Here is a 17,885-nt window from a genome sequence, read left to right as displayed (position 1 = left end):
TCAAAACTGAAGGATCACGTCCACGCCGTATCCAAATGTGGCTGTTCTCTGCCCAGACTCTTGTGTCTTTCATGACACGACCACTAGCCAGGAGGTAAGCTGTCTAAGTAACTCTCTTGTCCTGCTGTCTGCACTTCCAGTTCCTGCTGGCCTTCCTTCCATACGTCCTCCTTTCCTTTTCTGATGCCACAGCCCTTCTTTATGACCTGACTTTTACATCCTCTAACCCCGAGGTCATATCCCGACTCTTCTGTATTTCTCATTTCCTCTCACACACATCTTCCTATCTAGTCTGCAGACACCATCTCCCTCATGCTCAACTCTGTTAGTGTTATATACACTTAGAAGTTTTAATTTATTTTCTAGAGAAAAGAAACTTTCTAATATCTTATCATCACTTTACTTTCATGATTTTCCATGACTCTCCCCCATTATTTCACCCTAATCTTTCTTAAGACCCTGTAGTCCACCCATCTTCAACATCTTTACTTTCCTCCAACGTGTTTGAATTTTATCTTCTCCAGGTTTTAGCATTTGTGTTATTCCTTTTGACTTAAATCCCCTTATCTCCAAGCTTCATAAAAAAATTCTACTCATTCTCCAAGAACCATTTCTAAATTTGCCTTCCATACAATTCTTTATGTTTTCTTTAAAGCACTAATGACTCTTTTTTATAATAGTTTTACTTATATCTCACATTCCCTACTGAACTGTAAACTATCTACAACATAATTAGTTTGGACATACATAAGAATGCATTTAATAAACAAAGAATCTAAGTTTCTGGATACCTAGCACCAGGCTTTCAACATAAAGGGCTTAGTAATGTTTAATGAACCAAAGTGAATTTCTGCAAGGATAGTCTCATAAAACCCAAGGATGTAATCAAATTTCTCAGGGGAGCTACAGTCATAGTATTACAGTGGTGCACGGAATAAATTAATGTTCTGTGCATTTTTCCATGAAGATGTGAGGAAGGGGGATGGAGAGCTCAAGAGATAGATTACTATTAGCTTCTTGATATTAGCAGTTACCATTTCTTGACTGTGCCATTTCAACTCTAAGGGGTGCCATATAAGGCAGTAAGTCATCACTAATATCCCTTCCCATGGATATCATCTGATGAAATAACAAAAACTTCCCGAAACTTCTTTCACGGCTTTCTGCACTAGGGGCCGTGCTGGAGGAATATTTGGGGGGTTGGGAGGAGGTAAACGGTGGACATTTGGGGGGATTATCACCAAAGAAGAAAAAGACTAATAAACTGCTCCTGCTCCTCTGTCAGTGCCGTTTAGCCTGGAGCAGACTTCCAGACTCTGAAATGAAGTCCACTACTGATCAAAGGATCAGTTCCAAGGTCTCTTCCCAGGTGATCCCAACTAAGAGTCAACCCCAAGAATCTATATTTTCCTAATTTCCTTAATGATTTCAACCTCAGGGAAGAAATAACAATGTCAGTACTGTATTACACGAACTATTATCACGGGATGCTAGAACACTGAAAGTCTTACCAAAGTCATTTCTTCCATTCCTACATTGCCCTTCTGGCAAAAATGACTGGATTATGAATCCAAATACTGTATGAGTAGGTTTCTATGGCATTCTTAGCTTGAGTCACAAGCCATAGACCTTTGATCTAAAATAATTCAAGCAGTGAAGTAAAAATACGTATTTTTAGAAAAAATCACAAATTCTGTATTTTACACAGAGGCTAGAAACTAGGTAGATTTTTCAGCCATCAAAATGTCTCTCTTAATTCAGCCAAATGGGAAAATATAAAGAGGAAGTAAAAATGAAAAAAAAAAAGGCCTAATTTTCCAGGCCAGGTACATTTTTGTATCTGTAATCTTAAAATATATCTAACCAACACATTAAATCATTATTGAATTATTTTTGCTTCATATAACACTTTGGGCATCTCGAATTTAATGCTAAGCCTTTGCCTTATGAATAATAAATATATACTAAAACTCTATCAATATATAATTTTAAGCTTTCCAACAAGAAGTCTAATAGAAGTTCAATGAAATATATTAGGAGCTCACCATTTTTTTTAATTACACGAGTCTGCTGTTTCATCTGATCATTTGGAACACCAAAAATTTCTATGATCACTAATGTGTCAGCTTTGTTAGATGATGAATGAGAACTGGGAGGTAACTGGATACCACTGATGAGCTGGACAAAATAATTGCATTCAAGAATTTAGCAGAATATCAAACCACATCACTTCTTACTTTCAAAATAAAGTATGTTTTTTCCAGAAAACATGATAGACTCTAAGTCAATTCCCACAAAAACAACTGAAGGTGGAAAATAAAGCAAATTTTAAATTTTAACTCTCTTATCCTGAAGTATCAATAGATGAATACCAGGAAGATGTCTAAATTATTCCATATTACCAATATGTTTTTATAGTAGAATCCACTTTGTCCAAGATGTATAGTCCAACAAATACTTTTATTTTAGAAGTATTTATTATGACTGTTAAAAACCATTGCTTAAAAGCACTGTTATAATCCCCTTCTACTATAATTCAGGCTGAGTCATTGTGATAACATGAACTATATTCAAATTCATATTGTATACATACAGCAAAAAATTGGAAACTATGACTATTACTTCTGAAATGTAAGAAAAAGCAGCACATAATTTCCTATAACAGCATTTTCTTACAGTAAAATACGTTTGGATAATTTATAATGAAATTTTACCTTATCCATTACTGTCTATATTATGGAAAGTAACCTGAGTTTGACAAAATCAATTATTTCATATGTATATTAGGGACTGGATATCAGAAGAGTACTTCACAAAGTAATTAATAATAGTTTTATTTAGCCTATTATTAGTCAAGCGAATTGTTGAAGCAAAGATTTGCTTTGCTTTAAGGAATGGAAGTCCGAATGAAAAAAACAGTATTTGAAGTGTACAATTTGCAAAATGTACTAATGTAAAAATTGAGACACAATTTCAATTTCTGAAGATTATAATAAAGAGACACAAATAAATAAGTTTAGAAAAAAGAAGGGAAGGAAGGAAGGTAGAGAAAAGAAAACAAGAAGTGCCCATGTATGATTTTTACTTTCCTACATCCGCTCACGATGGCGTTAGCTAGAAACCAGAGTGACTGTGCACATATGTAACAACCAGTATGGAATGGACACCGATCAGTCAGCATAATTAGAACACTGAGCGTAAACAGCTAGCACCCTGATACCAGGGCCTAACAGCTGAACATCAGCTCTGCAGGTAACAGACCCTCATCAACATGGAGAAGGTTAAGCTTTGGTGCACCTCATGCCAAAAAAAACCCATTTCTAACTAAATAATAATAATAATAATAATAATAATAATAATAATAATAAATATGAGCACTGAAATAGAATTTAGAGATTTACTGTCCAAGCAATTTGTACACTCTGATTCACAAAGCCCTTCTAGGGGTCCCTGCAGAGGATAGACGTCAAACAGAGAACCCTTAGTGGTCAGACAGCTCTGCTTTCATCTATAGGTCTTCTGCATGAGATTTTGAATTTAGAAAATGGTTCCGTAGTTTTTCTAAGCTTGAAAATAGCTGATCTAATACAAAGCTCTCCAGTTACAGACGACAAAGAGTAAACCGGAAATGCTGAATGTCTTCATCAAGGACATAAGAAAGCTAATGGCAAGACTGGGTCTTTTGATTTCCAAGTCATGCCCTCCACAATTTGCACAAGTCACAACGTAATCACAAAGCTCCCTAGAATAATAAGAGCAAGTGGGAAAGACCCACGTGGCTATGGCAGCAGCTTCCTGAGAAAACTCATTAACCCTGCCTCTTTCACACCACGTGACTTATGTCCCTGCCTGAGACCTCTCAGAATACAAACAGGTGGCATTTGTAAACATCTCTGCATACTAGCTATCTTCCATCTTCACTTTCTTAACAAAAGAGCACACAGATTCTCTTCAGTATTCTCAACTTGAAAAACAGATCATTCGTTCAATTAACCTACGTGTATTGAGCATATACTTTGTGTCAGTCACTGGGGATAAAGGTTGAACAAAACACAGTCCTTATCCTTAAAGGACCCTCAGACAAGAGAGGGGGGAAGATAAGTACAACAATAAGGAATTATAATACAGTGTGCTAAGTGCCATAATGTACGCATGTGTAGGGTGCTTTGCAAAAACAGAAGAAAACTAAAAAAGAAGCGCAACTTAGCAGAGGAAAAAGCTTCCAAAGAGAAGTGACTCAAAGTTTTGAAAAATGAGTCCGAACGCAATCAGCAGATGAAGGAACGAAGAGCAGTCCAGTCAAAGGAAGCAGCATATGCAGTACACGGAGGCGCCATTGAGGACCAAAACAAACAAACAAACAAACAAAAACCTCTTCCACGTGGTTTCAGAATGGGTTGAAGGGCTGGAAGTGGTGAGACATGGGGTTAGAGAAGTAGGGCAGGGCCAGACTAAGAAAGCAATCAAGAGACAAATACTAGGTCCACACAGTAAGATGAGCAGTGCCGCAGAATCTCTCTGGTTGATCTATGGAAGATGGATCAGGATGACTGGGACAGTGACCCGAAAGGAAGGAAGGAAGCCAAAGGAATAGAGGTGATAACAGGGAACACATTCCTAAAAAAAAAAGTGGAGCAGCAAATGACATCAGACCAAGAGAATGGATAAGGAAGACACTTAGGAGTAGGATCAATAGAATTTAGAGATGGAAAGTGAAGGAGATGCGGAAGGGAAGAACAGCTCCCAATTTTCTAGCCTGAGTTAATCGACTCAATGAATTCAACTCCATTCATTGAAATTTAAATAAAATAGAAGTGGATTTGCCTAGAAAGGGATGCTCAGACTTTCATATTTTAAGTCTGACCCAGCAGTGATTAAATAGGTAGGGATGTTAAGTAGGCTATTAAAAGTATGCCTTTGTAGTCTAAAAATGAGGGCGGATCAAAGACTTGAGCATGGTTCGTGGTTGAAGCCATGAGTGCATGTGAAAGAATACGGGGAGAATATTTAGACTGAGATGAGGATGAAGAAAAAGCCTTAAGCCACACACATATTTTAGGGGCAGGGAGGGAAAGAGGAACCCACAGATGAAAGCGAGAAAGAACCACTTGGGAGGTAGGTTAAAAAAGGAGAGAGGAGAGCACCAGAAATGTAGCAAGGAGATTTGTGTGGAGTAGGAAGGGATCTTAGAGGGTGGCTGATTCAGCCCGTCTTCTCTCTAGAACAACTAGACCTGGTTCCTCTAGCCGAGAACAACCAGAACAAGGCAACTTTTTGAATTTTTTCATTCATACAAAAAGGCAACAGAAAGACATTTGTCAGATATGAAAGGTTGCTGGAATACCACCCTCCTATAGTACCCGAAGAGATCAAGAGAAACTTAAAAGGCATTAAAGAAAATCAATGAAACTCAAAATATGAATTTATACTATCTAGCTTAAATAATAATCAAAAAGGGTAAAAGAAAAAGTTATTTATCTTACCCTTATTGTAAGTGTAATTGGATTTCTGTCATACACTGCTTTATTTGGATTAAACTCTGAGTTAGTGTCTCTTAAGAAGTGCGGTTTCAAAATATATCCAGAATTACCATTATCCAAAAATTTCCCATTTTGGAGATCCATAGGCAGACCAGGGGTCTGGAAATTCAATGCCACTGTGAGGGAAAAAAAGCATTTTGACATTGTCAGGGAACAGAGGGTATACCAAGAAACACAGTTAAATAATTTACTGAAACCTAATCATGGATTATATGTCTTCAAACATTTTAAGAGCAAGCATCTTTCGCCAACTAACGCATCACGATTTTTAAACATTTTCTTCTGCAGTGTCTGTATGAACATTATGAAGGTGAATTTCAAAATTTAATCTGTAAATTATTTTATAGCTTGGAGTTAAGAAATTAAAATGTCACACGACGTAGATTATAGAATAGCAATGTATATGTCAGCATCCAGAAAACATGGGAATAAAGAAAATCAGTACATTAAACGCTGGAAGGGAAGACACTAGCTGCTACCATGAGCTTTCAGGTCTAAAGAGGTATAGTTACCACTTGAGAGAAAGTAAGAAACAGGCTGAAAAATAGCTGTTGTTAAAAATAAATAACTCCATATAGGCTGGTAAGTAGCTACTACTGTATGTGGTACCACCATCCACTCCCCACCACCCCTACCGTCCTGACCCCACCACCACCCCCTAGCATCCTGACCCCGCTCTTCCCCTCTCCAAAACCCTATGAGCCTTGCCACAATTCAGTAGCAGAAGGGTTAACACCTGACATTTCCTAACAGGTTAGTGCCTTTTGACTAATTTGGAACAGGGAGAGCCTGGTAGGGACAAGTAACAAAGCTATCCCATCTTACTCGCTTTCCACTTCTGTGAATGCGGAAGCAATTAAAGCACAAAAGGCTTTGTGACTTGGAGGGGCCCAGTAGCAGATCTTCACCGTCCTCTTACGTCCATCTGTGGTTTCCTTTTTCCCTTCCTACACTTCCCATGCGAACTCTTCACGAATTTAACCTCTATGCTTCCAACCTCACCCAGACTTACCCTTTCCAACCCATTCAGGAATAACTTCAACTCTTGAAGCCAATGATTCATCATTGCTTGACCCCAAAACACTTAGCACCAAAAATTCTTCATAGGAAGCTCTTTTCGTGAATCTTTCACTAATTCACAAATGAATTTATTTTATATTATTTTTGCAAAAAGCTCAATACAACATACCCATTTGACATCCTATATTCCAAAATTCTTGAGGATTAAAATTAGAAGAGTCTGCTCTTGTTGCTTTGGGATATACTCTGGTAATGAACTTCTTGGTGTGAAGAATAAATTCATTGGCTAAAAAATAGATTATTACAACATTGTGAAAGATTGCAAGTAAACTACTAGGTTTATATATTATTATATATATTATAAAATTCTACAGTAGTTTCAGTAATTTTAGTGTGTGTTGTCTTGGCAAAAATATTTGCAATTCATGGAAATCAAGATAAATCCACGCCTTTGTTTGAAAGTGTAATTCATTGCTATAAAAAAGTTAATAATATTTATTATTATACAGTTTTATGTATACTAATTATTCACTTGGGGAAAGAAACAATTAGACAGTATATTTTTTCACATCCTGGTTTCACCTTGACATGAAAATATATATAAAATTCCAAAATAAAATGTTTCCATTTTATTAAAGCCAAATTATCTTTCCCTCTTTGTCTTTTTTTTACTTTGATTTTCACATTAGGACAAAATCGCATGTAAGTCATATAAAACTATATGATGCCATTTATCATTTAACAGATTCTCAGGTCTGAAAAGGACCTTAAAGTTATCCAGTTCAGCTCCCAGCCCTAACCACCACAGTATCTTTCCCCAAAATTCATGCAACTTTTGTTTGCATCCCTGCATTCAAAGAGAATTTGCTACCTGCCAATACTTCTGATTATTTCAAATGTTATCCCTATTGCGATAAGGTCTACACTTGCAGTACACACACACACACACACACACACACACACACACACACACACACAGAGTATCCTATTTCAATTTCTATATATATTCTTTATGTTTCTATATTATACATGTTTCTATTCATTCTATTTAATTCACTTAAGATTCAAAACTAATTTACACCATTTACCACAGGACATCCCTCAAATTTTTGAACACAGACTTTGTGTTTCTCCAGGGTTTTTATTCTTTCACTAAGCAGATTCTGTTCCCACAACTATTCCTGCCAATATGGCAACCAGTCACGGAAGAAATGATCATTGCCTATCGTCCACTATGTTTACTAGTCAGACTGGAACAGCATCATTGCCACCCTCATCCTGCATGCTGTTCTTTAGGAGGCACTGTGAAGTAAAAAATTACAGTTACTGTCAACTTCATTAGCACTCGTTTTTAGAAGTTATACTTTCCTTGAGAAAAAGTTCATTTCGAAGCTACTCATAAATGCACTTTGTGTGTACAAGTGTCATGATCCCTTATCCAGTCCTAAACTAGACGTCTACCTTTTGGTAAAACACCTACTCTTCTGGGGGCTTTATTTATCCAACTACCAAGTGACAAACACAAAAGATCGCTAAGGACCCTTAACATAACAGGATATTGTTATTTCTGAGGTTGACCTTTAGAAATTAAACATGCTATTTTTACAAATATCATTCACGTTCATTTCAGGTAAATGAGAAAATCAAATAAGAAAAAAATAAAACATATATCAACATATAATCTCATCACTCAATTAATAGCCACTGATATACACTCTTGGCATATATCTTTCCATTCTTTTGTCATATGTATATACTTATTTTTAATTAAATCATATTCTTTATTCCCTTTTATAAACTTGCATTTTCTCACTTACTGAAATAACATGAAAATCATTCCATTTCAATACTATTCACCTACCACATTATTTCTAAGTGACTGAGAAGTACTCACACAAAGGAAAACTTCTGTTTCTGATTTTTCCCTACTATGAACTTAATGATGTTCACTATGTTTTTAATAATGATGGGCATCCTTACAGTACATATTTGCTCTAACATTATTTACTAGTGACTTTTGGTACAAGAAAAATGTTCTATACTCTTTGCAAAGAAATGGTGACGCTGTTTTATGACGATTCAGAACTACTCAGTCCCTTTTCAAATTTTCAGCAAGTGTTGCACATGAGGACAGTGAGAGAATTACAGCCATTTTTGCTGTGCCCAGAAGTCCTGTTCCCATGAACAACAACAAAATCCATCCAATAGTGGATGGAGGCTGGTAAACTAGGTCATTCAAATTCAAACTCTGTTGACAATATTTCACAGTAAAAAATATATATTTTATATCATAACCCAGCACTGCACATACATGGTTGTTTCATAAAACAACAATACTTATTCTTACTGCACACAATACACTTTTCTCTATTCTTTTTTCTAGTCCATTTCACTTTATTGTATTCCATTCCATTCTACTCTATTCTGTTTTAACTGTCATCTAGACCTACTGAGTTGATTTTTGGCCACTATCCTCAGTTTAAAACAAAAACCAAAAAGCCCTAAAATATCCACAATCTTTCTAATAGGCATTCTGAGATGAGCTAAAGCCTTGGGTACCGGTGGCCAGCCCAATGAGGTTAGCCAACAAATATATCAGAATCTGTGTTTCCCAACAGCCAGCAGCTTTTCTCAAGTCCGTTGCAGGTGCTAATTTTTTTGCCATGGTGTTTCCACATAAGACTGTCAATTGCAATTTTTAAAAAGGATTTGGAGCGTCACCCTGACTCTGATTATTAAGTTAATTAACTGTTTGGGCCCAGGGTAGGCTGCCCCTAAAATGTGCTTCAATGGCATATTGATATTTTAAATTAAAGTTACTTAAAAAACAGCCAATGCAAGAGGGACACTTTAACCATCCTTTCTGTCTGTCTGAAAGCAGGAAATAAGACACTCATGTGCAAGGTGCACTCCCTGTGTCTGGAGGTAGAAGGACCCCCTTATCACCAAAGACACAATTCAGGGCCAAGAGGCCTGGATAAACTAACCTTGTGACTCCAAACTCTGTTTAGATTCCTCACTAATTGAGCACCCAAAACCTAAGATTCTCTGTCGTGTCAATTTCTCACAAATGTACTGTTTCTGTCTAAAAAGTATAAAAGCTGCCTGCTTTGGCCACTTCTTTGGTCCCATTTCTACAAGACCTTTGTGCGCATAATTAAAATTTGTTTCTTTTTCTCCTGTTAATATGTCTTGTGTCAATTTTATTATTAGTGCAGCCACAAGAACTCAAGATGGGTGAAGGGAAAAATCTTCCCTTCCCAACAGACCATCCCTTTTAGAGTTGATGTTGCCTGACATGGAAGTCTCAGAAGAAGACATGCTCTGCTTCTCATTCTCTTTCCCAGGCCTTGCTGCAGCTTGGGCTCCACCAAGCAGAATAACCCACCTCAGATTTGGAATCAGGAGACAGTGAAAAGAAGGCTCAGAGACAAATGGTACCTCTGCAGGTGCACAGCCACCTGGCAGTCTGGCCTGGGTGCCATTTTTTCCCCCTCCTCTTCACTTTGGAGATACAGCCTTCAGGTCTATTTAACTCTACCTCTCACATGCCCACTGAGTCCACGAAGTTCATCCTGGCTTCACTGTCATCACCATAAGCCTTTATCATCTCCTCCCTGCAGGCAGTGTCACCCTGATGCTAACAGAGGCACCTTTCAGAAACACACAGAGGCTCATGCCCACCCTGAGAGTTCAACCTTCTCCTGTTCATCTCTGATTCCAGGACAAAGTTCAAGTTCCCTGTAATTGGCTTTGCCTACCTCTGCAGCCTTGTCACTCACCACTCTCCTTACATAAAGCATTCATCCCAGCCCCACCCACCAAAGTGTCTATACTGAATAGTCTCAATCAAAATTTCATGACTTAAAGAATTAAGTCAATGGTTGAGTTCTGTGAAATAAAACTTAATGTGACCTGAGATATACAGCCCCTTTTAAGTTATGTTAAATATGTTGAAATTGTATCAGAACATAGTTTTTGCAAACATCATTGACCAATTTTGACACTTTTTTGGTGAATAGAACTTATTTAAACACATCATCTGTTTGAATCATAAGAATTTACCTCTCAACTTTGAAAGTTTTCGGGCTTGTGTCTCCCCAATAGAATTACTTTCATTAAACTGTTGGTACAGTCTTGAATGGTCAAAGCTTCTGAACTTCTCAGCTTTAGTATAAATAACAAGATCAGAGAGGGCCATAGCTATTTTTACCTTTGTGATGTAAAAAAAAAAAAAAAAGGAGTAATTTCAGGTTTTTGCACTAATCATTTGAAAAATTATTTTTCCAATAAAGAAAATGTGCTTTCAAGTCAATGATTTTAGTTTTTTCATAAGATTATCTCCCCAGAAACTATATGGGTTGGGTCAATGTGAGTATGTTCCATGATGATAGTATTTAATGCTTACATGAGACAATCTAACCCTAAAATCCCAATTAATGTAGTAATCATTAAGGATGACAATAATTTCTATTTATTTCCTTTATCCCAAAGGTCTTAGTTTAGTCTCATGAATTATACAAATTTAGGAACTTTAGTCATGAGAAAGTGTATTTCCAATATGACCTGGAATAACTTCTTTTGTACAGTATATTTTTGCTTTCTTTACATCCCAGCATCTATATCCTCTACGCTTCTACTGGCCCCTTCCAAAGTGTTTTTTGTGAAAAAACATTTCTCACGCATGCTCAATCCATGTGCTTAAGGATCGATAACGTGGACTGGGTCTGGCTAATCAGAGCTCTGCGTTCCCCGAGCAACAGTAACTGGTTCAGGGACGTGCATACGCCTGGAGCATAGCCAGTGCACAGAAAGGATGTGCTTTGTCAGCTGAAAGACAGACAGGCCTACTACTGGATTTGAATCTGAAAGCATGTAAAGCTGGGCTTGCACCAACACAGGGAAAGTGGGGCCAAAACTGGAGAAAGAAAGAAAGTTCTGTGGACTTTGCTTGATACACTTTACCAAGTCATTCCTGAAATTACAATTGGTTTCCCTGAACTTTTCATTTCTCTTGACCAATTTAATTTTTAATATTTTTTTAAACCAGCAGAGTTAGTTTTGTATCACTTGCAACCTTATTTACCTTCATTTGTCACGCTGACTTGCATACACACTTAAAAGACTAGATCATACAGTGATTTTCTCCTCTCTGACAGCAGAATCGCCTTGAGCACAGAGACCTTATCTTTTGTACACTGCACCATGTTTACTACATTAAGAACACAATATATTTGTTGACTACAGAGAAAAAAATTTTTATCAAACAGCTAACACAGGAAAAGAGATAACAACTTCTAAAACTTCTTTTCCACGGCTAAGTGTTTCCAAACAAATTTTAAATCATAGACTAGAGTTTTAAAGTTCTCAGCTCATAAGAAAGTAAGGCAACTTTTCAATCACTTGTATGAGATTCACAAAGCATCATCTCACCCTCTTTTTCCTGAAGAGTGGTATTCCAACGACCCGCTTTGACTCTGTGTCCTTTACTGAACTGTCTTGCGACACATCCATAGGTTCTGGTCCTTTGGCTTCGTTTTCCTCCTCTTGCTCTGTCTCCTCTTCCTCGCATTCCTCTACCTGACCATGCTTGTCACAGCCTTTTCTTTCATGGGTTTCCCTTAAGGTCCCTATTTTCTTGTTTCTAACTAATATTTTGAATTTTAATGCCTACAGAAACAATTGGAAAGAGAGATACAATTACACATGTACAGGTAAGTTTGCATTTGTCATTGTCATCAAAAAGTCTTTCAGCATTTTTCAATTTGCCCACGGTAATAAGATTTGGAAGAGCTCCATCTTTTTCCATATTCCTAAAAACACCCTCATAGAAATCAGTGATACTATGGTATTGACCAAAATTCATCAAAAATAATAAGCTTGTAATGGTTGGGACTTTTTGTAGCTTTCTTTCTTTTATATCTCATAAGTTACTACTATTCAAAAATGTGAAATACATGAATATTTATATATATATATATATATTTGCAATGTGACAGAAGTCAGAATGGTACAACTTCTGGCAGGGAATGCTACAGGCCATCACTCTCTTATCCAACATTAAAAAGTTTTCAGTGAGATCAGGTATGTAAAAATGTGTATGTTTACATTTACTTAAATGTTATATTTTAATATAACGTAAATATAAAAATGTTATAGTATTTGGCATCTAGTAAAGACTAAATTTAAGGTAAAGATTCATGAATCTTCACATTTCAACTGTATTGCACACAAGCATAATCAAGTTAGTGTTACCTGCCCATCAAAATCAGGAGCACGTGGCCAAATTCGCCCTCCAGGTCATTCATTCTAAACCCAAAGCCTTCTGGTTCTTTTTTCTCACTTACGTATTCCTGCCCTTTTCAAGTATTCATTAATTTAACAAATATACTTATTAAATGCCTGCTGTGTTGTATACAGTGCTGCTGGGATCTGGACTACGAAGTAAAGTTCTTTTCTTCTGAAGCTTTGGCTGTCTTTTGTCACCCCCAGGCACCCACTCAAACTGCTCCACCACCTTGGGCCTTCTCTCCCTCAGCACAGCCCTTACATTACTCTCTAACACAGAGCTTAACAAAGTGCGCTCCGTGACCACATGTATCAGAAGCATCACCTGGGGTGCTTGTTAAAAGAAGATTCCTGCAATCTACTTCAAAATTAGAGAACCAGTCTTGAATTGTGGGATGGAATTAGGCCTCTTTGACAAGTCTCTAGGCAAGTCTTTTGTACACCGAAGCTTCAGTGCAGTATGAAAAAAAATGACTTTAATTCCTCATTTACTCATTGGAGAGACTCTCCTTCCTTTCGTGTGGAAGCAAAAACTTTAATGAAAATTGTACACCTGAATGTTAAAAAAATAAGTTTATAAATAATAGGAAGAGGAATTCTATTCCTAGAAAACTGTAATTATTATCATTTCCTGAATTAGACCGTGACTCAGATTAAATCGTTGATGATGTGTTTACTGCACTTTGCACAAGTTCTTTGACGTTTCTTTTCTGGGTGGGGGAGGGATAAATTAGGAGTATAGATTAACATATACAAACTACTCTAAATAAAACAGATAAGCAGCAAGGATCTATTGTATAGGATAGGAAACTACATAAAAACTGAATCACTTTGCTGTACGCCTGAAACTAATGCAATATTATAAATCAACTCTACTTCAAGTAAAAAATTCTTTTCTGTCATAACTGAACACATGTAGCCTGTAAGCATTCTTATGAGGCGAAAGAGTCACCGCTTTTCATTTATTCCATTTATTTTTGTCCATATCAATTCCATCACGAGCCCTATGCTTCTTGTCACCAGGGTCACAACACTTTAAGCTTTGAATTTTCCACTCATCTAAATAAAATAAGGGGAAATATAAAGGGAACGTTGAAACATATCACAAAAATACTGCTCTGGCTACCAAAATGATGACTTATCAAAACTGAACTATCGATGTTAAATCACGCTATCATTCAAAGAAGGAAAATAGCTCCTTTGTCACCTGATCAAACTTGGAGTGAGGAGAACGGAGCGGCAGAGGAAACCAGGAAGAGGTGGCCGGAGAGGAGTGCGGAATGCCTAAAGAACATGGGGTTACAGAAGGAAGTGTTTCAGGGACACGAAGGGGACACCCACAGGGTTGGATGCTGTCAAGGTAACAAGTCAGAGGAAGGTTGAAATAGATGCATTAGCATTTACCAACCGGAAAGTTTTTGAGGACCACAGCGAGATACTTACTTGGTGCAGGTGGAAGAGGAAGCCTGATGAGGTAGACTGAGAGAGGGGATAGTAAAATAAAAAGATAGCTGGGGAGGAAATTGAAGTCCTGAGGGTAGAGTGGGGGTGCTTTTGTTTTTTAAACCAAATAACTTGAGTACGGGCAACTGAAGATGGAGAGAGGCCAGTAGAGATGGGAACACTGAAAAGAGCAGATTGAAAAAGGGGAAACCCGTCACCCAGAAGCTGAGGTATTAAGCAGGGGCTCTGTTTACAGCCTAGTTCTTTGCCTCTTTCTTTGGCCTGTAGAACACACTGAATTCCTGGGGCCTGATATTAACTGACTTGAAATTTTGAACTCATGGGATATGATGCGCAATTAAAATGTGTGTTTTTACATGTATCTCTGTGTATTCTCCTTATCAAAATAGATTTACCTAAATGCTCATGGGAATGTTTCCTAGGAAACACACTGCAAAATACACCTCTATAAATAATCAAAACTAAGCATTTTTCTTTGATCTCTAGCCCAGTTTCATGGGCCAGTAAAACAGTGGCACGCTTTTTCTTTTTTCCTTAACCTGAGCCCCTCAGAAAAAATGTTACCTCTGGTGAAGGTAGTTTGTCTAGAAAATCATCGAGCGTATCCGAAAGCAAGGAATCCCCAAAAACAGACTGCAAACTGTCCGCCATCACTTCTTGCTGGGCAGGGGAGCAGTGATTTTCTAAAGAGAGCACCACTGGGTAGTCAGAGGTCTAAAAAATTAACCATTACTACAGTTATTCATCAGGACTCAATAACTTCAATGCAATTAGTAGAAGCACTTAATCAATTTTAAACCTTTACTTCTAATGTTCAGTACCTTTGCAAAATAATTAAGAACTCTTTAGACTGACAATACTCTTACGTCTGACAACACAGGGAACATTAAATCTGTATAAAAAGGAGAAGTATTACTATTTGCACTAGAAGCATACGAAACAGTCAAAGCAACCAACAGCAGGTACTTGTTTAAATAAATTATGGCACACCCATGCAAAGGAATGATACAGGTCTGTTGCAAAGGAGGTAGAGTTAAACATACCACTGAGAAAGTCATCTATGATAGAGTCTTATGAAGAAAAATAAGCTGCCAAAGAGTAAGATTCTGCATTTTTATTTTTTAAAGTGCATATATATTTTTAGATATTTTTTAATGTGACAGAATAACTTTTAACACTGATAAGTTAGGGAAAATGTTCACTTTCTACATTTTCCGTTTTGGATTCCGTAATCAAAACTCACTATTTAATAATTAGAAACAAAGATAAAGATATTTCCAGTTTTTAATACTAAAGAGCACCTATTAAGTAAAGGTGACCCTACAAAGGTATTTTCTGCCCTTAGACACCACTGAAACTTTGAAATTTGTCACAGAAGAGTGAACAGCATTCATTTGGGGATCTCCTTATATAATTTCGTTTCCATATATAATCATCAAGGCACAGATTTATCAATTTAAAAACAAGAAAAGGAATTGCCACGTTTGCTGCATTATTATAGACCTTTGATATGTATGTCATATGTTACATATTATGTCACATACAACATTATGCCTTATTAATGGATGAGTATATTAATTTCTTCTGGCTGCTGTAACAAATTACCACAAATTTGGCTGCCTGAAACAACAGACATTTATTCATTCACAATTCTGAAGGCCAAAATGTTAAAATCAGTTTCACTGGCTGAAGTTAACAACAATGACTTAGGCTGGAGCACATGAAAGTTACCATTTGCTGAGGAGAGAAAACCACAGGGAAAGCAGGACTGGGAAGAAGAGGAACACAAGCCGGAGCTCAAGTCTAAACATGTTAAGTTAAACATACCGATTAAATATGCAAGTGGAAATAACCAAATCGGGAGGGCTCTATATCGGTGTGGCGTTCAAGGGAGAAGTTTGGATAGAGATACAAATTTAGAAACAATCAGCAATTGGGTGTTTAAGAGGATCAATGCCATATATCAATGTTTTATATTAAGATAGAAATTTTTCATGTTTTATATTTCTATCTTGTGAATATTTATTATTTTATACTCTTTTTCTAATAAATAATGGAGCAATTATTTCAATGTCTGATTTTTAAGTGATGTTTATGTTTATGGATAACATATTGACTTATTTAGGAGAACTGCAGGTTTATCAAATTTTTAATTTTAATTTGTTAGATATTCACTAAGTACTCAATAAGATTTTGTTAAATCTCTTCAAATGCACTACACTTGAAGTACTTAAGAAAGGAATCAAATATACTAAGTTTACAAAAACAATTTAAAATGTCTGAAGGTGCTTAATTAGCCAAGCTTGTAAATGGGACCAAACATTACTCAAACTTGAGTGACTGTTAAAACCTGCTCAGTTTATAGAGGAGGACTACACTGAATTTAGAGGTTCTAGAAATAATTAGATCTTTGAATCTGTAACTGTAATAAATTTAGTAACAATTTTGAAATCCAAAGTCAACTTTTAAACATCCTTTGCTGTGTAAGTAGCTGGCATTATAGTCATAAAAAATGCCAAAATTGAGATTAGACATTTTTGACATTTGTTTCTTCAAAGCAAATTATTGAATATTGGTAAAATACTTACTATTACATGGGCCAGTATTTCTCAGACTCTGTTGGCCATTACGCATGGTAAGAAATTTATTTTACATTGTGACACAGTACATGCACACTCATATAATATATATTACACAATTAAACAAGAAACAACATGCACCTTACTGCCTGAGATTAACTTTGATAAATCTACCTTAATGATACACTACATGGGTTTCACTGCTTACTCATGGAGCATAACTCCCAACTTGAAATGTCACTGATCTAAACGAAGGCCAAGCATTATAGAATATTGAAACAAACAAGTTATCTTATGTTTAAATAACTATAATTTAACGAAGATATGCACATACTATGAATGCGTATTTTTGTATCGCTTGGATAACAGTTTTAAATAGAAGCTTGCTGGTGAATGTATAGCCATGGTACACAACAGGTTCATTTTGTGATCCATCCCAGCAGTCGATTTCCAGACAACGGCATCCTTTCACAAGGGCACTAGCAAAATTTAAACAAAATAAATTGTCATTCATGGATTATGGGTTAACCTTTAAGAATATACCACATGGATTTCACTGCCTACTAATAAGTTAAAACCCTCTGCTGTTTTGTGGAAGAAAATTTTTCACGGAGGACAAACTCAATAGTACTGATTCTTGCTATATCTCTAGATAGTTTTAATTTTATCCTTAGATCAAGCCAACTTTTACCAAATTGCTTATTTTAATTGCATTTTCTGAGGTTGCGTCCGCAGCAAAAATGACTTGAGCGGATCGTGTTGGGTCGTGCCAACCCCTTTTACTCCAAAGCACGTGAAGAGAAAGTTGTCTCTCCCCCAGTGGTGGTGTTGTGGTCACTGCATTTCACTATTTCACATTGAGTGAAATGAATGAATAATAAAATTTGGGAATGAATAATGAAAATTTCTCTTTCAGTAAAGAAATTCTCCACTTAAGTAAGTTTAAGGGGCTTTTCATGGGTTAAAGTATTTAGTGCAGTTAATCTTAGTTATC

General features: G+C 36.6%; 1 protein-coding gene across 2 annotated transcripts in view; it reads right to left on the bottom strand.

Annotated features, from left to right (window-relative positions):
• PLCZ1 (phospholipase C zeta 1) overlaps positions 1 to 17,885 on the bottom strand; it is a 37,614-nt gene that overhangs the window by 2,234 nt on the left and 17,495 nt on the right. For both annotated transcript variants that reach the window (XR_012066772.1, XM_072954195.1), the window contains exons 6-12: positions 17,226 to 17,370; positions 14,877 to 15,026; positions 11,994 to 12,230; positions 10,626 to 10,773; positions 6,730 to 6,846; positions 5,484 to 5,656; positions 2,046 to 2,178 (exon numbers count right to left, since the gene is read on the bottom strand). Coding sequence is in view for 1 of the 2 variants with exons in the window: in XM_072954195.1 (XP_072810296.1) it covers positions 2,046 to 2,178; positions 5,484 to 5,656; positions 6,730 to 6,846; positions 10,626 to 10,773; positions 11,994 to 12,230; positions 14,877 to 15,026; positions 17,226 to 17,370 (1,103 nt within the window). In the remaining variant the exon portion in view is untranslated. The remainder of the gene's footprint in view (positions 1 to 2,045; positions 2,179 to 5,483; positions 5,657 to 6,729; positions 6,847 to 10,625; positions 10,774 to 11,993; positions 12,231 to 14,876; positions 15,027 to 17,225; positions 17,371 to 17,885) is intronic.

The sequence above is a fragment of the Vicugna pacos genome, chromosome 34 (genome assembly GCF_048564905.1).
Source record: "Vicugna pacos chromosome 34, VicPac4, whole genome shotgun sequence".
Classification (NCBI taxonomy): Eukaryota; Metazoa; Chordata; class Mammalia; order Artiodactyla; family Camelidae; genus Vicugna; species Vicugna pacos.
The sequence above is the reverse complement of the archived record's forward strand: the minus strand, read 5'-3'. Positions and strand labels throughout refer to the sequence as shown.